Source organism: Ptychodera flava, chromosome 9 (assembly GCF_041260155.1).
Source record: "Ptychodera flava strain L36383 chromosome 9, AS_Pfla_20210202, whole genome shotgun sequence".
Taxonomy (NCBI): Eukaryota; Metazoa; Hemichordata; class Enteropneusta; family Ptychoderidae; genus Ptychodera; species Ptychodera flava.
The window spans coordinates 21,007,683-21,024,600 of record NC_091936.1 but is presented as its reverse complement, the minus strand read 5'-3'; the positions used below and the strand labels follow the sequence as shown (position 1 = coordinate 21,024,600).

Below are 16,918 nucleotides of genomic sequence, written 5' to 3'. Positions count from 1 at the left end.
AATTTTCCCTCTTTCATACAGGAACTTCAAAGGTGAAAGTAAACACAGTCATTAAGTCCTCCGTCAATCCTTTTGATACTACAAAATGTAATCTGTTACTTTATTAAACATTTCACAGTGAGATAGTCTGTTGAATTTAAAATGAGAATGTATAAAGTCAAGCAAAGGGTAAATTCAAAAACTTACAGAGATCTGATGACGCTGAGTCCTGACAGGGCTTCAGGGTCAATATACCACAGATTGTTGTTATCTATGCTCCTGTATTGAAATAAGTGAAATATACAAAATTTAAGATAAAAATTTTTAAGATTTCATCAATAATATGGGAGATTGCACTAGACAACACAGAAAATGCAATTTGAACAAAAGTAAAGTCATTAAAGAGAAAATTTAACTTTGATTTTGAAAAAAGATTCAGGTAAACAGAAACCCCAAAAGTTTTAAAATCTCTTTAAAAGTCAACAAATACAAACCAGCAACTACAATCAAAGATATATTTGTCTATGAAAAATCATGGACACTTACAATGTTAGCAAGCTGCTCAGCCCATCAAAGACATCTGCCTGAAGCTCTGAAAGCTGATTATTATCCAAGTACCTGGAGGAAACAAACACAAAACAATCAACCATGATCTTTGCAATAGATCAATTTTGTTACTGTGACACAAGACCTGTGATTGATTTCCCATAGGCCACCACAGTAGCATGGAGCTTAAGTTTCCTATTTTAAAACATTCAGTGGCACAATGCCAATTGCAGGTGTTAGATATACATTTGGTTTGTTGCAACGACATATTTCTCAATGATATCACTAATTTCTATACGTACAAAATTTGCAGGTTTGTCTGGGTTGTGAAGGCGCCGTCCGGTATCTTTGCAATCTGGTTGTCTGATAGCGTCAGAGACTGCAGGTTTTGAGTGGCCAAAGCTGCACCAGGGTAGGCAGGGAACAAGTTGTTCTGCAAAACACTGTAGAAGAAAAGTACATCCACATGGTATTAAAGCTCTATTGGCCATTACTTTCAGTACATTTTCCAGTGCATTTGTTCTGTTTGTAACATACAGTTCCTTTTTCAACTCATAAAATCATGTCAAAATGATGCCAGTACTGTGGTATATGATAAATGAAAGTAAAACGTTGGTTATATGCATTCATAAGAAACACTATCTTCAACCAATTGTGCATATTCCAGGTATGTAAGAGTATCTCAAACCATACACTCCGAGTTCCAAAACCGAGTCGGACTTGCAAGTCCGAGTACTCGGACTTGCATACTCCGAGTAACACTGCTTACTCGGACTTGTATACTCCGAGTACATGGCCTACTCGGACTTGTATACTCCGAGTACATGGCCTACTCGGACTTGAATATACGCCGAGTAATATGTGTTCCTAGAAATGCACATTTTGCCATGCCAGACAAGAAACGATCGTCGAAAAAAAAGTATTTTATTACTAACAGAGATTACGGCTAGCGCTGATTGATATGTCGAAAATCTGCTCTTTTGAAAAAAACAATCATTTTCACGATAAATCTGTTGTGCAATGTATATTTAACCACGGTCCCTCCACAAGGAGAGACCGTGATTTTACCCTCAGAAGAAAGCTGCTATCACGGCCGACACCAAAGTTTTTTGAAAGATGACTTCGACAGCGGGCCGACGTAACATTTACAGTAAAACCAATAAACTTCAGCAAGTCCAGCCAGTTACTCAGTCCATGGATGTAAAAAATAGAAGGATACAGCATGGATCAGTCCGATATCGCACCATCGTTAATTAGCGAAATCAATGCATGACATCACAGGTCAAGTCGGGTCATTATTTACGACCAAATGGTCACTCGCACTCGGTTCATACCATACACGAGCGCACTGTGCTCATTTTATTTTGAAAAATTATTAGTTTAATTATTTTATCAAGACATAAATATGCCTAAAATGCTTGTGCAAGTCTATCATGGCCTTGCCACTCTAGCAAACCAAGGCCATGACGTCACACGTTGACAGGTCATTCAATTATGGCGTCCATGTTCTAATAACTCGCTGCGCTGCACCTCGGTGATCATGAAACGTTGTTGGGCCCAATTCAAGTCATGTATCAAATCAAGATCTGATCCGATAATGAAGCGAAAAGACAAGACAAACTCATAATTTGCGTGACGGTAGCTACACTCGACAACGACAATGACTTGAGCGTGTTTAACAAGATACACAGCTAGATCAGAGGTCAGGCTGATCGCGTTAAACAACTCTTTCTCTGAGCGACTGGAAGTACTGCAGTGTGTATACTCTTACATACGCTGTTTGCAAATTTTTATCACAAGATCGAATATTTCCTGTGTTTTTCCAGCATTGTTTTTTCTATAAGCATGTGTAACTCGGCGTATTCAACTCCGAGTAGACCATGTACTCGGAGTATACAAGTCCAAGTAAAGCAGTTTGAGGGCCTACTCGGAGTATGCAAGTCCGAGTAAGCAGTTTTACTCGGAGTATGCAAGTCCGAGTACTCGGACATGAAGTCCGACTCGGTTTTGGAACTCGGAGTATGCTTTTGAAGGCACTCTTACATACCTCCATATTCATATCAAAACGCAAAGACAACACTTGTTTTCAGTTTTTTATAGTGAACAGACAGACATGCTGAAGTAATACATAAACAGATGTTACGTGCATATATACAAAGACAATCGATGTACACTCATCCAAGTAGCTCCTTTAATAATGTACCTGAACAAACAATTTTGTACAAGAAATCATTCAATTTCCAACGACATTTTTTAAAATTATTGTCCACATGAAACCAAAACCGTTGATTAGTGGGTCTTTACATTTCAAAAAGGTAACCTACATGGCACTCATGGTAGCCCCAGAGAAAGCTGCGGCCGGTAAAGCTGTCAGTCTGTTGTACTCCAAGTCCAGTAATCCAATGGTAGAGCCATCTCCAAACATTTGTCCATCAACTCTCTCAATCATGTTGTTTTCAAGTTGACTGAAATATAGAATATGCAAATTAATCTATTCAGAGAACAATTCACTTGACAAATATCATTTTTCTTGAGTTGAACTTCAACATATAATGCTGGGAGATAGATAGATAGATTTCAGATTACTGATGTAAACTTCTTATGTTCATAACCATGTGTATGGTGGCCTGGAGTTGTCACTAATAAAAATACGTCTAAATTATTATTGTATTTTGTTTTTATGTCAAATATTATTTAAAAAGCGATTTTTTTAACAAACGAATTCGTGCGTAGTAAGTGATATCGAAACAAAAACGAAACACTATCGCAAATAAGTCAAAATAAATTTGAAAAAAATATTTTTTTTGTTTCTTGAAAAGGAAAAAATCAAACAGACATTGGCAACAAAATTTTTTTGTTTTATGATTTTATTTTGATTAAAAAAGCAGGAACATTTCATTTGAAACATTTTTTAAGAAACAAAAAAATAAAATCATAATTGAAATGAAAATATGATAAGGTGAAATTAAAATGAAAAACATTTCACGTGAAATAAAGAAATTAAAAGTTAAATGAAAAAAAATTAAAGTAAAATTGAAAATAAAAATTCAAAGTAAAATGAAAATAAAAGTAAATTCAAAGTAAAAAGAAAATTAAATTCAAAGTAAAATGAAAACGAAATGAAATGTATTTCAACTATGGCCGACAGTTGTCATAGTAGACCAGCATCCTTTTCGGTTCCCATAGAGTTACATGCAGTCTAATGACAATCCTCGGCCGTCGTGTCACAAGCAAAAATTTTCAAAAAGAAAAAAATCACAATTTGGCGATGGCCGAGGATTGTCATAGTATACCAGCATGCTTTTCGGGAAGGAGATCCACAATGGCGGCGATACGAACGCTTCCCTCGCATATAGGGAGAAAAGTGGGCTTTGCATGAGTTTACAAGCGCAGCTTAGCATATCATGTACCTAGACGAGGTCAGTGTGCTCGAAAACGCAGACCAAAGCAAGTTCTGGATTCCAAATCGACTGTTTTCGGTGGAGAAATCGCGCGCCGCAAGTCCGCGGCGCTAGCTGTGGTGGGAGGCCGGTAACAGTACTATTAAACACACAGTCCTACGCTGTTATACTGACAGGCCGATATATCCACAACAAGTGGACATAAAGTTCGCTGAGGCCGAAGCTCTTGTCAGTAATTTCGCATTCTGGACCCAGTGTGACTGACAAAAGTGCTAAAAGAAATACATGAGCAAATAAAATCATAAAAGTGACGACGATATTAGCATAGCGTGAAACCTGCAGGGTTAGCCTACTGACTACGGAGCGCCACTCTATGGACGAGCTTGATTTACTCGGTGCGACTTCAGCCTGCTTTGTAGTCTGCAGGCCCATGGTAGAGTGAAGTCCAATTTGTCTATATAACTATAAATGTAGCCACTGTGGCAAGGGTCCTGGGAATAAGACTTTCCCGACGACCGAGAGCCCCGGCCCGGCGGCCGAGAGCTCATGGCTGAGGGCGAGTGTCGAAGACGCGAGTCTCGCCTGCGTACGACCGGGCAGCGATTTATCACCCTTGTTCTTCACTGTATCTGCACACAACACGATTGGAACTAATTTGGGATAATTGGATGGTGAAGTAATGCCTGTTTGATCTGCAAATGTAAGCTCATCTGCTTTCTTTATATAAGTTACACACTTGTTGTTATGAGCAATTTGTAATAATGCGACAATCAGTCAAAGAGCACCTAACACTTTTGAGAAATTTGATCCTGCCTATGGTACGGTGTGAACCTATTGCAATACTTCTACAAGAATGGCAGCTGACTAGCAAACAGATTACAAAGATACATCACCAACTCTCAAATTGTTATGTACACTCCAATTATGCACAACCATGCCCATGGAATAACCACCTTAGTAACTCAAACATGGTGTTAAGCCTGATCCCAGTCCATTTCGAGCTGGCCTTTAAGGATAAAGCTGACAATAACAAATATAAAGCTGGATTTTGGATCAAAAGAATATGATTGACACATGTCTTTGAATTTATAAAAATCATTGGCTTGACAAACCAAGCAACGCTACAGTTGTATTGGCACTTTTATTAGTCTATACTTACAGGCCACGCGTAGTAGAGCCACTGCTAATGGTGCCTGTGATGGCCTCACTGTAAATAGTCTTAATCTTGTTTCCGTTCAAGTATCTGTAAAAGAAACATACATGTAAATCACATGTTTATGGTAGAAAGTGCCCGGGGACAAACATTCGGACTCTCAAACTTTTTCAATTTTTTTCTGATCTACCACTTGTGGGGTTCATTTTTGAGCTCTTGAAGTAAGAAAACTTTTAATTGGCTTAGTTTATTGAAAATCACAAATTTTACTTTTCTCCACAGAGTTAACACAGGGATGGCAGCCATTTTGAATTTTAAATATCGTTAAATATTGGGTAATATGTTTCTCTTGTACAAAAATTTGCACGGTGGCCCCCGATTTTTATTCTTGATTTTAAAAGAGTATGGTTGAAAGATTCATTGAGGAAAGTTTGAGCAAAAGTTTGTCTTTCACTTTCAAGGTGTAAACTACCTTCAGTTCATTATGTTCAATGATTTTTAAATGAACAAAACAGTAGCTGCATGTACTTTAACAGTTCTGAAATTTCTTCATCCATTGTTTCCGTTACAATGCAAAAGCAAATTTTTACTTTGACCTAGAATTAAGAAAATACTACAGCAAGGCAGTCATATATTTGGTTGAACAATGTTATGGGAATGGTCTGTTTCTAAAGACATAGAACTGTCTATTCAACTAAACTTGTTTTATTTAAAATCAGACAAATAACATCAGAAGAAATGGGATGCTACATTGTATCAGCACAAATAACTCAACATTACAACTTTGCCAAGACGGGGAAGTAAACAGAACTGCCTACTCTGAATTCAAAATATGAAAAATATATACACAGACATACAGGTCACCAGTAGTGCATGTTAAAGAGGCACTCCCATTTGGTAACATTTTAAAACACATTTTTTTAATGCCAACGGTCGATATTTGACGTGGCGATGCGCGCGGATCGCGAGATATCGATAAAAACATGTCATTTCCGAGCTATTTTTCACATCCTGAAGTTTTGCGATCGTTTCTGATTATGACGCGAAATCCACCGAAGGTTTGTTGTTGTGCTGATTGACGATATTCTAGGGAGTCCATAATAAGTTCGAATGACGCAATTTTACCTCCCTGCGAAGACTTTATATACAGCATTATGCCTTTACCCACAGGTCAGTTTTTGAAAACTTCTTCTTAGCTTTTGTCGTTTTCATTATTCTAAATCAGTTGTATTATATTTTTAACCAATACCACATAAACATAAGTTTTTATGTCTTAAATATTAGCCGCCTCCGATGACTACATTTGTCGTCTGCCACACAGTACGTGTGGTTCGCCACGCACGTGGTATGCGTCTATGCATACTACGCGGTGGCCGCTATGTATCAACCGCACGTAATGGCTAGTCACCTATGCGAATTCTGGTGGAATCAGCAAAATAGTTTTTCGTTTTATCACCAAGTCAGTAAGACTCAGCTTTCTCCCACGGGCATGACCGATCACCGAGGCAGAGTGGTACTGTGGCGTACAGCAGCGTAAGTGTAGACTCGTACTCCATAGCTTAGTTGGACAATGGCCCCAGTGCCGAACGTTCGATGTTTGAAGCTGAATTTAGGTAGGCCACCGGAATTCAAACTTTTACTTTTTTGAACGACGTTTTTATCGATATCTCACGATCCGCGCGCAGTCGCCAAGTCAAACATCGACCGTTGGCACTAAAAAAATGTGTTTTAAAAATGTTACCAAATGGGAGTGCCACTTTAAGTCAGAGCTAGTCCCCTAACTGAAATAGAAGAATCAAGGACCCTGATACTTACAGATAATAGGAAACTGATATATCATGGAACCCATAGGAAGGCAGTTCTGTCAGGTCCATATTATCGATGTAGCTGCAAAATAATACACATTCATATATATGAGGTAACGTTTACGATTCGGTCTACTTTAAGTCTTGACTTTTAAGAAGATAGTCAGTGTTTTCTCTTCATGTTCATTGAAAGGGGCACTTTCTGCCCCATTCATCAAAATGAGGGGCAGACTTGACATTTTCTGGGGAAGCCGTGTTGCCTTCCTAGGAAGTGCTTCCTCGATATGTTTACGATCGTCACCAAGTTCAATTGCGTTGTACCGGGTATATGTAGCATGCAGCACCTGTACTAACATCAACATCATGATGTTTGTCAGCTTGTAATGTGCTCGGCTGCTCTCGAATCTTCTGTCGATTCGTGACCCATGAGTTCCCTGACTCAGACTTTGACTACTTGTTCCCTTGGACATGATTCGGTCCGAATTTTGGGGTTTACATCCATGAAAATATGCACCAGTCCCCTGCGCCGATCAAACAATTGTGTTGCATTGCGATACGTGTGCCTACACAACGCTAAAGCTAAACTTTTCCCAACAGTTCGCTACACCTTGTGCTTGGGTCACCCTCATAAATCAGTATATGTGGACGTCTTTGATTGCTGCGTTTTCTGCACGATTTCCGCGCTGTCAGTAACTTTTTCAGGGCAGACGATGGCTCGAAATGTGGAATTTGTGCAATCGCTCAGTTGAGAGAAAACCCTGGAGAGGTATAAATTAAATGAATGAATAAATAAATATTTTTGCCGAGGATTGTGAGAATGGATTAATTTGTTTCCTGCAGGCAGTCATTACACATAAAGCCATTGCCGGGGATGGGCAGAGCCAGTGGTTCCAGTGGTCAGTGACTACGGAATGTTTTGCAATGACTGGTTAATTTGTTAGTACAATATGACCAAAGGTAAAACGGACTTGTACAATACAGAAGACAAGCAGGACTGGTAAACCAGAGTGCAAGTTCACTGGATGTAAGCCAACACTGGTCAAGGCATCAATACTGAGAGATGCGTTCACCCCTGACTGTCACTTTGATCCATGAATATGCAGATGAAATGTGACAAGAGTATGAGTTTGTGTGTGTGTGTCTATTTTTTTGAGGGGGAGGGTATCAATGCATAATTTATTACATAAATGAAGTAGCAGGACGTGACAGTCATAGGCAATGACACCCCTTCCAAATGTAAAGCTATGTAAACAGGGACACTACCTCCCCTCCCCATCCTCAACCCCCACCCCATACTGTACCATGCCAAGCACTTGTATGTCATGATTCATTTGCGTCTTGGATCATGAGGATGAAATAAAATCTTTCAAGAACTTGATGGACTTTAATAAATCTGAAACCAAGACGGACATCAATAATGTTTTTAAATTGCACTATGAAAACAAGAAACATTTTCATATTACACATTGAATATACTCACAAATATTGGCAGGTAATGGAGTTGAATGAATAAGATGAGATTGACTTCAAAGGATTGTTATTCACGTAGCTGAAAGCACAGAAGGAAAAAAATTTTAAGAGGGTACCACATGACGGCATCAGTTTTCTACTAGAGGATTAATGTTTCTCATCAAAGTTAATGTATTCAAGTTTGTTGTGCATAGAGACTGTGCCTGGTCAGTTTCCAGCATGAAACTGACCAGCTCTGATCTACAGAATAGCTTTTACATCCCGATTTCGATACAAAGTGGCAATCTGTCTTGATTTGTACACTCAATATTGTCTTTATGCAATGTCATCGTTCTGCATCACAGTCTCTCAGTGTGGCTTATATTTTGATTTGGCAGTTTAGCAGGCCAGATATGTATCACAATGTCTCAGTATATGGCTTATAATTTGATTTCACAGTTTTGCTGGCCAGATATATAAACAGTGTAAAACCACCAAAAATGGTACTTATCACAGCAAAACCATATGGACAGATAAGATCTCGAAAATACTCATCAAGTTGAATGCAAACCATGAAAAAGACAAGAATCAGTCCTTCCTAAATCCACTTCCAACAAAATTAAACTAGTGTAAATCAAAATTCTCAATGACTTACAAACGAGTGGCACTTATGGTGTCAAAGGCATATGAACCAATGGTAGATATGGAATTTCCCTGCAAGTTACTGCAAAAAGAAATGAAAGTATTAAAAACGTCAATCACACAACATTATGGTGTAACCATACCGTCAGAATTTGGCGTAGTAATTTGTATCATATCAACAAATATTTTTCACATCAATGATTACTTTTTTGTGACAGAACAAAATCGTAACTTGAAATCAGCTGTTCTTGGTAAAGCTTCAAAATTTTTTATCCTTTCATATAGCTGAGAAAGATTGCTAAAGTTGTTTGTAATATAATACAAAAGCAAAAGGTGTTAAATGTCATGATCTTATTCTGAAAAGGAATTGGGTTACTTTCTATTCATTAAACAGCCAAGCAAAGAAGCCACTATGGTAAGAGGTATAGAAATAATTTAATATGAAGAACTTCATTTAATTAACAGAACACAATAGCATCGTTCTATGGCAGCTAGAATTTATGAAATTATGATTTTTAATGATGCATGCCTCTTTAGCTGTGTATACAATGCAAGATACAGGGCACATCAATATTCCTTTCATAAAGAATCATTAGCATAAAATTTCAATACCAAAACAATGCTCATTAATATAATTTGCATAAATTAAAACTAATATGCCCCATATCTTGCACTAATAGTAGCTGTGATGTACTTTATTAATTAAACAGCCAAGCCAAGAAGCCACTCTACACTATGGTAAGATGTAAAGACATACTTAACCCTTTGAGCGCCAAAGTCTATTTTTGTCCCCTTTATAAAATAAACCCCAGTCAATTCTTCTTAGATTTTGCCAAATCTTTGAGAAAAAATTGTTGCAAATAAAATGTGATATCCATTAGGTCAAAAATTATCAAAAAATTACAGAAAAATTCTTAAAAATGGTAAAATTTTGCTATAAAATTTTGGTGGGAGAAAATTACAGCGCTCAAAGGGTTAATATGAAGAACTACATTTAAATAACAGAATAAAACTGCATCGTTCTTTTGCCAGCTAAGAATTTGTGAAATTATGTTTGTAATGATACATGCCTCTTTAGCTATGACATAATTTCCACATAATTTCAACATTTTTGTGCTGGCAACACCATATATTTTCTTGTTCTACTCTCAAAATTAAATCAAATTACCAAGTGTTCAACTTGTTCACACAGTCTGTATTATGTGTAATGCGCAGGTTGTTGCTTACAACTGGGTTTTAGTCCAGGCAGGACTTTAACTGTCAACAATTACTTTACATACTGTACACTGCATCTCGTGTGCGCATTTTATAGTGCTAGGTATTTCAACATGTATAGAATGAAGAATTAGAAAATGTTTAACAAAACAAAAATGGTGAAAGAATATTCAAAAACTATGGCTATTTATTATCCCTTGAAATACTCACAATGTATTCACACCTTGCACATTTTGAAATGTACCAGCAGCAATGGAGGTGATTCGATTATTGGATAATGACCTGAAAAAATGGCAGCAACAACAATGTAGGCGCTGTGATGTTAGCATTTGTAGCAACACATATTGTGTGATTTTGTGTGGAGTAAAGCATGAGGGCCTCAGTGAGTCATCTTCACTACCACACGTGGTGTATGTTGAGTGGGTGGTATGTTACTGTGGTGGGGTTTGTGACAGGTGAAATTTGAGGAAGAAAAATGCATGGAAACATTGAAAATTGCATGGAAACATTGAAAATTGTATGGGAACATGAACTTTAACCCTCTGACCCCTCTCATAACACGGCACATCATCTGTTGATTTCCATCCTGGAAACTGGGTGCAAGAAGTTAAAATGTTCAATGCAAAAATGTTTCTGTACAGATCAAATATTTGTATCTTATTCTTGAGCTAGAGCCAACATGACTTTGAGATTAACATATTACGTACCAAACTAATGAACAGGATGTTTTTTGGTATACAACGTTTTTTAACTGTGTGACAGCGGCTTAAATTAAACATCACGTGCTAGCAGCATAATTGCCATAGAAAGGGGAACTACATCATCATGTTTATGAAGTAAAACAATCATTTGTCATGTGTGTTGTCAAGAACACTGTCAACTAGCTGTAATCTTCTCACACTACAGAAAGCATACCCAGACAAATTTCCACGAAGCGGTTGCTCAGTTTTGTTTTGGCAAAAGTGCTGAATCTTACAATTGAAAGAGATGTAAGTGTGTGCAGAGAAAAAATAATCAAATGCCAGTTATTCTGACAAATTACTTGGTATATCTGACATTTGATGAACAATAATTCAATAATTTTCACACGTTTAAATGATGTCATTCCCCGGATCAGAAAATTTCTAGACAAATTCAAAATTGTAGCTTCTTTACACTGTACGTATGCAGGGGTCATTTATTATGACTGCATGTTGAAATCATAACACGCTTACAACACAAGATAACTAAACTCCTCTCTATATTCTCATATTTACAGCTGGATATTTTCAACTGACAACAGGATGTCAAGAACATGAACTTTATCATATTTACACAACACTGCCTGGAATATGCTCCACTTTCACTGAAAGGAAACTTCCCTGGCAGTGGATTTCAAAGATACTGCTTATAATCACCCAAATATGTACCAATTATTTCTGGGCCGAGTGTACTCTGATTTGGAAATTAAAGTTTCACATGCATTTCATGCATGATGTGATAGCATGCTCCACTCTTTATGCACATGCAGTGTCTTCGAGAAATGTGACACGATAGGATTTTAAATGTTGCAATCAACCACGGTTTTGAATTTATGATACATTGACACTTACAGGCTGTTGACTGTCAAATTAACAAAATCTCCACCATTGGGTAATTCTGTCAGTTCGTTGTCGGACAAGTCCAGCGTGTTCAATGATGTCAGGTGGGCCAGCGCACCATCTTCAATGTACGCAATCTCATTACTTCCCAAGTACAGAGCTGTTCCCAGGGGGCAGTCTTCAAGTGTGGTTACCAAGATTCTGCCAATCTGGTTACTTCCAAGATTCCTACCGAAAAAGGTGTAAATGTTATCTGTTGATGATCCAAATGGCTGTGCACATTAGAGAAGTTTTCAAGCATCTGTGGCTTCAGCAAATCCTATCTGCTCTTAGCTGCTGTATGGCTATGGAGCAATATGGTACACATCGTGCGGAGAGTCATGCATGCAAATGTTTCCTGGTCTAACAACAGTATTCTATCCACAAGGGTTTTCCTTCTCTCAGTGGACAAATATACTTACAGGTTATTCAGACTTGTGCAGTTGTCAAACGCAGTGTCTGGTATGTGGGTGATCACATTGCTGGACAGACCCAGGGTGTTCAGGTTGGTCAGATTTCTGAAGGGATTCTCATGCAGAAAGTGGAAGCTGTTGGTGCCCAGCTGTCTGTAATTACAAAAGTGCGGCAATAAAATTAGTTATTGCTGGAAAGTCACCAAATTCAGATTCACAAATAAGACTATCATTGGAAAACTGACTGCTTTTGTAACTGACTAATTTCTTGAAGCCATACATCATATACCGGCATTCTCCATCTTGCATTGTACACTGGAAAGAACAGTTACGCCAACAGATGAACATTGCCACTGCTGCAAAGCAAAACCATCATTGCTTCTTTCTGTCTGCGACGATTTGCTGGGCCAGGCTACTCTTAGCTTGTTGAGAGTGGAACAGAGCTATACATGTTGCGAGTGCAGCCAACATGGGAGACTCTACTTTTTATCTGTTTTCCTTGTGAATTCCTAGCTGACCAGTAGAATTAACAAAATATTTTTATGGTAAAACTGGGAGAGTAGGATGCCATCAAGTGAGCAGATCAAATCAAACAATGAGATGTGGCCCAGATTTTGTATCCATAGATTTCCATAGATTTGCTCGGCATTACCATTGAGTCAAAAGAGCATGCTCAAGTTGATAAATATGATTTATTAAGAGAAGTACAGAAAACCTAATTGTTTAACACAAACTTAAACATGTTGCGATGACACTTGCCTGATTATCAAAATAAACCCCACAAAGTACTTGTGGTTTGATTGTGATAGCCTTTCTACTACAAAATATCCTTATAACAAGGAAATTGATCGATACAGACAAAACATAATGGCCTTCCATTAAGACATGATAAGTTCAGGGTACGTATATGACTGTTTTCTGAGAAAAAAGTTTATCATGGGAATTCCATATTTGTGTAACAAGATAAATTCCTCCTTTATAAATGTACAAAGCCATTTGTCAAATAACATACATGCTTTGGATGTCAGCGGGGAAAGTTCCATCCTCTATGGAGATAATGCCATTGTTATTCAAAGTCAGCGTTCTCAGTGTTGTCAAGTTGGTGAAAGTTTCAGCAAGCAAGAATGTCAGTTCATTGCTGCCCATGTACCTGCAAAAGCATCACATTGGTAAGTACCGGAAACAGTCAGAGCAGTAAGACATGCACTCTCTTACACAATATAGACGGATAGATAGAGGGATACACACACACACACACAAATACACTCATACATTAGACAGTACATCCAATACAAAGGCAAGTTACCATGGTGACCAGGAAGACTAGCAGTATGGTAAGCTAATACTGTTCTTTTCTAAATTTGTTTGTGGTGATTTTTTTAATAAAAGCAGCTATGATTTTCAATATAATAACTATTTCTTTTATCAAGGTTGGTATTTCCATTGAATTTACCAGGTCATGTATTTCGCTATTACAGCTACTTTGTGAGCTGGTACAACTTTGAATCACAAAGTATGCATGCCATATTAATGCTAGCGCAATAAAACTTGGAACACCGAAGTCCCTATATACATAGGGAAACCGCTGGGAATATCCCTATATCGCCAAGTGATTAGCCAACAGCGGTATTGCTAGTGCATAAGATCATCTTACAGTTTGTTTATCGAAAACACTGCGGGGTGCCCATGCTGTGTCTCATAGACAAAACACCATAGCAGAGGCCATTCATTTTGCGTGAACGATGGTACAATAAAGGATTGACGTTTTGAGTAAAGTTACATTGGTAAATTTCAATGACCAGGGAACCTACATCTGATTTTAATCAGATTGGCCCGAAACCAACTCGCCCATTGTTTGAGATTACACGTTCGTACCGCGTACCTTGTGTTGTAAATTTACCCCCCCCGGTTGTCGATTGAGTCTGTAAATACCAATTTTGGATGGTAGAATCGAGACTGTCTATGATTTTATCAATTGGAACAAAAATATTTCAATATGACTAACACAACCAAAATTTTAAGCATTTTCTTCAAATTAAAAAAATAAGTCATCCCCTTTCCTTGACATCGCCCGTTTTCATTGAAAATGCTCCACTATTCGGTATGAACGCTCAGGTTTGCCTTGGCCGTACTGCCCGAGAGATGGCTACTTCTTAAGCTATTTTTACAGTTTCGGAAAAGATATTGCCAACTATTTCTTTCAGTGCACAGTGCAAGTCTGTCTACGTTTGCAGGAAAAAGCTATATATCGTTGCCTTGTCCAACAAATTGACTTTGGGCGAGTTTGTATCAGGCGAGCTAAAATCGGGGCAGTTGGTTCCTGGTGTTTTGAAAAGGTGCCCGTTTTGCACTGGGTAGATTTAGATTATCAACATCATTGATGATATGCCTTTTTTCTCACTGTGTTTGTCTCATTTCTCTGTAATTTTTGGGTGATGGCGATTCAAAAATAGAAATTTCTCCTCCGCTGATCGTGGCGATTTGATGTAGCTCTCAGAATTCCAAGTACGAAACGTCGACGTCACTGGCTGCTGGCCAGGCCATAGGAGATTAGAAAGCACGTTATCAAACTTTGGGTCAAACCAAGTTTACTTTCTCGATCGCATACGTCTAGGTCAAAAAACAAACTTTGCCATAGCGATTAAAAGCTGCAGCATTTCAGCGTTCTTTGCATTCATTTATTCTTGAATCATTATTATTTAGATTGTCTTTTTTCATCGTACGTTTCTTGAGAATACCATGTGCCCACTTCATTGGATACCCCTATGAATAATGATATCATCTGTATGACGCACGCAAATAAATGTAACTGAACTATGACTTCTTGTGTCATGCACTATGTCAAGGCCAAGACTCGGACAGGGTGTACGAGACGACATCGTCTTTGCCTCTGAGGAGAGTTTTTCAGAAATAAAGCCGAGAAAAAGGTCTGGCTTTATCTACGGTTTACTTTATTCTTCAAAATCATGAAAGCCGTCGATGACAACTGTAGAGGTTGATGTTTGTAACATAGATTCCCCGCCATGCCGTGCGCCAGCAGCAACGAGTCGGACTATCCACACTTGCACTTTATTTCAACTTGATAATCAGCTGATACACTGAAACTGTCAGAAAACTGAAACCTTGTCTGTATTAGTTCTCACAGAATTTTGCTACGACATGTCTGATAAAAGCACGTCGAAGCCTGGAAGTTTTACCCAGCAACTTTTTTAGAAACTACATCGGTGCACGGCCAATAACATAGTGGTACCATTGGTTATGTACATAACCATCTACCGTATTCCTCACTGTCACTCTTAGGGGCCGTCGATAAAAAAAGCTGACACATGACAAACATAATTCTTTCGTTTAGGGGGGAGGGGGTAAAAGCTCATTTTGTTTTGTGTGCGTGTTTTCGAAGTGCAACTTTGCAGCGAGAACGCAAACTACCTTCGCATTCATCGAGAACAATGACCACAAAATACGGAGACAGAAAAGACAACGAAAAGACATGAATCCTTTATTGTACCATCGTTCACACAAAATGAATGGCCTCTGCTATGGTGTTTTGTCTATGAGACACAGCATGGGCACCCCGCAGTGTTTTTGATAAACAAACTGTAAGATTATCTTATGCACTAGCGATAGCGCTGTTGGCTAATTACTTGCCGATATAGGGATTTCCCAGTGGTTTCCCTATGTATATAGGACTTCGGTGTTCCAAGTTTTATTGCGCCAGCAATAATCTCTATTACATGCCTCGCATATCAAAAGTCGCGCGCTCCATAGGATTCAATGGTAACTCATCGATGACGTCGTGGGCCGCATAGTCATCATTGGACTTAAAGTCAACCAGAACTATTTTCAACTCGACAACTTTTTGATGTAAATATGTTGGAAATCTCATGTTTTGCCTAGGAATCAGGTTTTTTTGAAAATTTTGCAGAAAAAATTGATAACTGCAGAACAGTAGTTTAAATATATCATTGCACCATTCGATGATGAAATCGTTCCATTTTTTAACGGACTTTCGTCTAAAATGGAAATAAAGCATTTTGATATGATTTGTCAATAAACCTAAAAATTTTGAGTGAAAACTGTGTAAGAGAGGCATGTAATAAAAATATTATAGCCCAAACAAGGGACTATGTACCCTCGAGGCAGGAGACAATTTGCCCTCCTTACATCGGGCAAATGGTCACCTACCCTCGGGCACACAGTCCCATGTTTGGGCTATAATATATACTATTTACAGAAAAAACATTCTGACTCTTGTCAGTCTGTTACACTGTGCTTTCTAGAATTTGAATGACATGTTGCCATGGTGTCAACACAGTATGGAGATTTTGCATTTATCAAGTATGATAAAACCAATGAAATTGGTGCACTGTCCATTTACTCACAAGTTTTCAATAGAAGGCAGGTAGCTGTCGCTCTTGACTGCATCAGGTACATACTGGAAATTGTTACTGGTCAAAGATCTGCACATGGAAGAAACGTCACCAGTTATTGTTGGTGTTCAAATAAAATGACTATTTGTTATCTTTGATTTTTACAAAATAATCAGTGGGAATTCATACACTTGCTGATTTGGCATCTGTGAAAACAGAGAAAATGTATCTTAATTAGAGAAAAATTAATTTACATTAAATTTCTTCCTTAATGCCAAAAAAGTGATAGTTCACTTGCATAAAAACATTTTTGACAGGTGCATAGA

General features: G+C 38.1%; 1 protein-coding gene across 1 annotated transcript in view; it reads right to left on the bottom strand.

Moving 5' to 3' along the window:
• LOC139141211 (uncharacterized) overlaps positions 1-16,918 on the bottom strand; it is a 71,334-nt gene that overhangs the window by 32,840 nt on the left and 21,576 nt on the right. The window contains exons 18-30 of the mRNA XM_070710834.1: positions 16,605-16,682; positions 13,235-13,372; positions 12,232-12,375; positions 11,783-11,998; positions 10,401-10,472; positions 8,989-9,057; positions 8,365-8,433; positions 6,895-6,966; positions 5,086-5,169; positions 2,850-2,990; positions 828-968; positions 526-597; positions 187-258 (exon numbers count right to left, since the gene is read on the bottom strand). Coding sequence (XP_070566935.1) covers positions 187-258; positions 526-597; positions 828-968; positions 2,850-2,990; positions 5,086-5,169; positions 6,895-6,966; positions 8,365-8,433; positions 8,989-9,057; positions 10,401-10,472; positions 11,783-11,998; positions 12,232-12,375; positions 13,235-13,372; positions 16,605-16,682 — 1,368 coding nt within the window. The remainder of the gene's footprint in view (positions 1-186; positions 259-525; positions 598-827; positions 969-2,849; positions 2,991-5,085; positions 5,170-6,894; positions 6,967-8,364; positions 8,434-8,988; positions 9,058-10,400; positions 10,473-11,782; positions 11,999-12,231; positions 12,376-13,234; positions 13,373-16,604; positions 16,683-16,918) is intronic.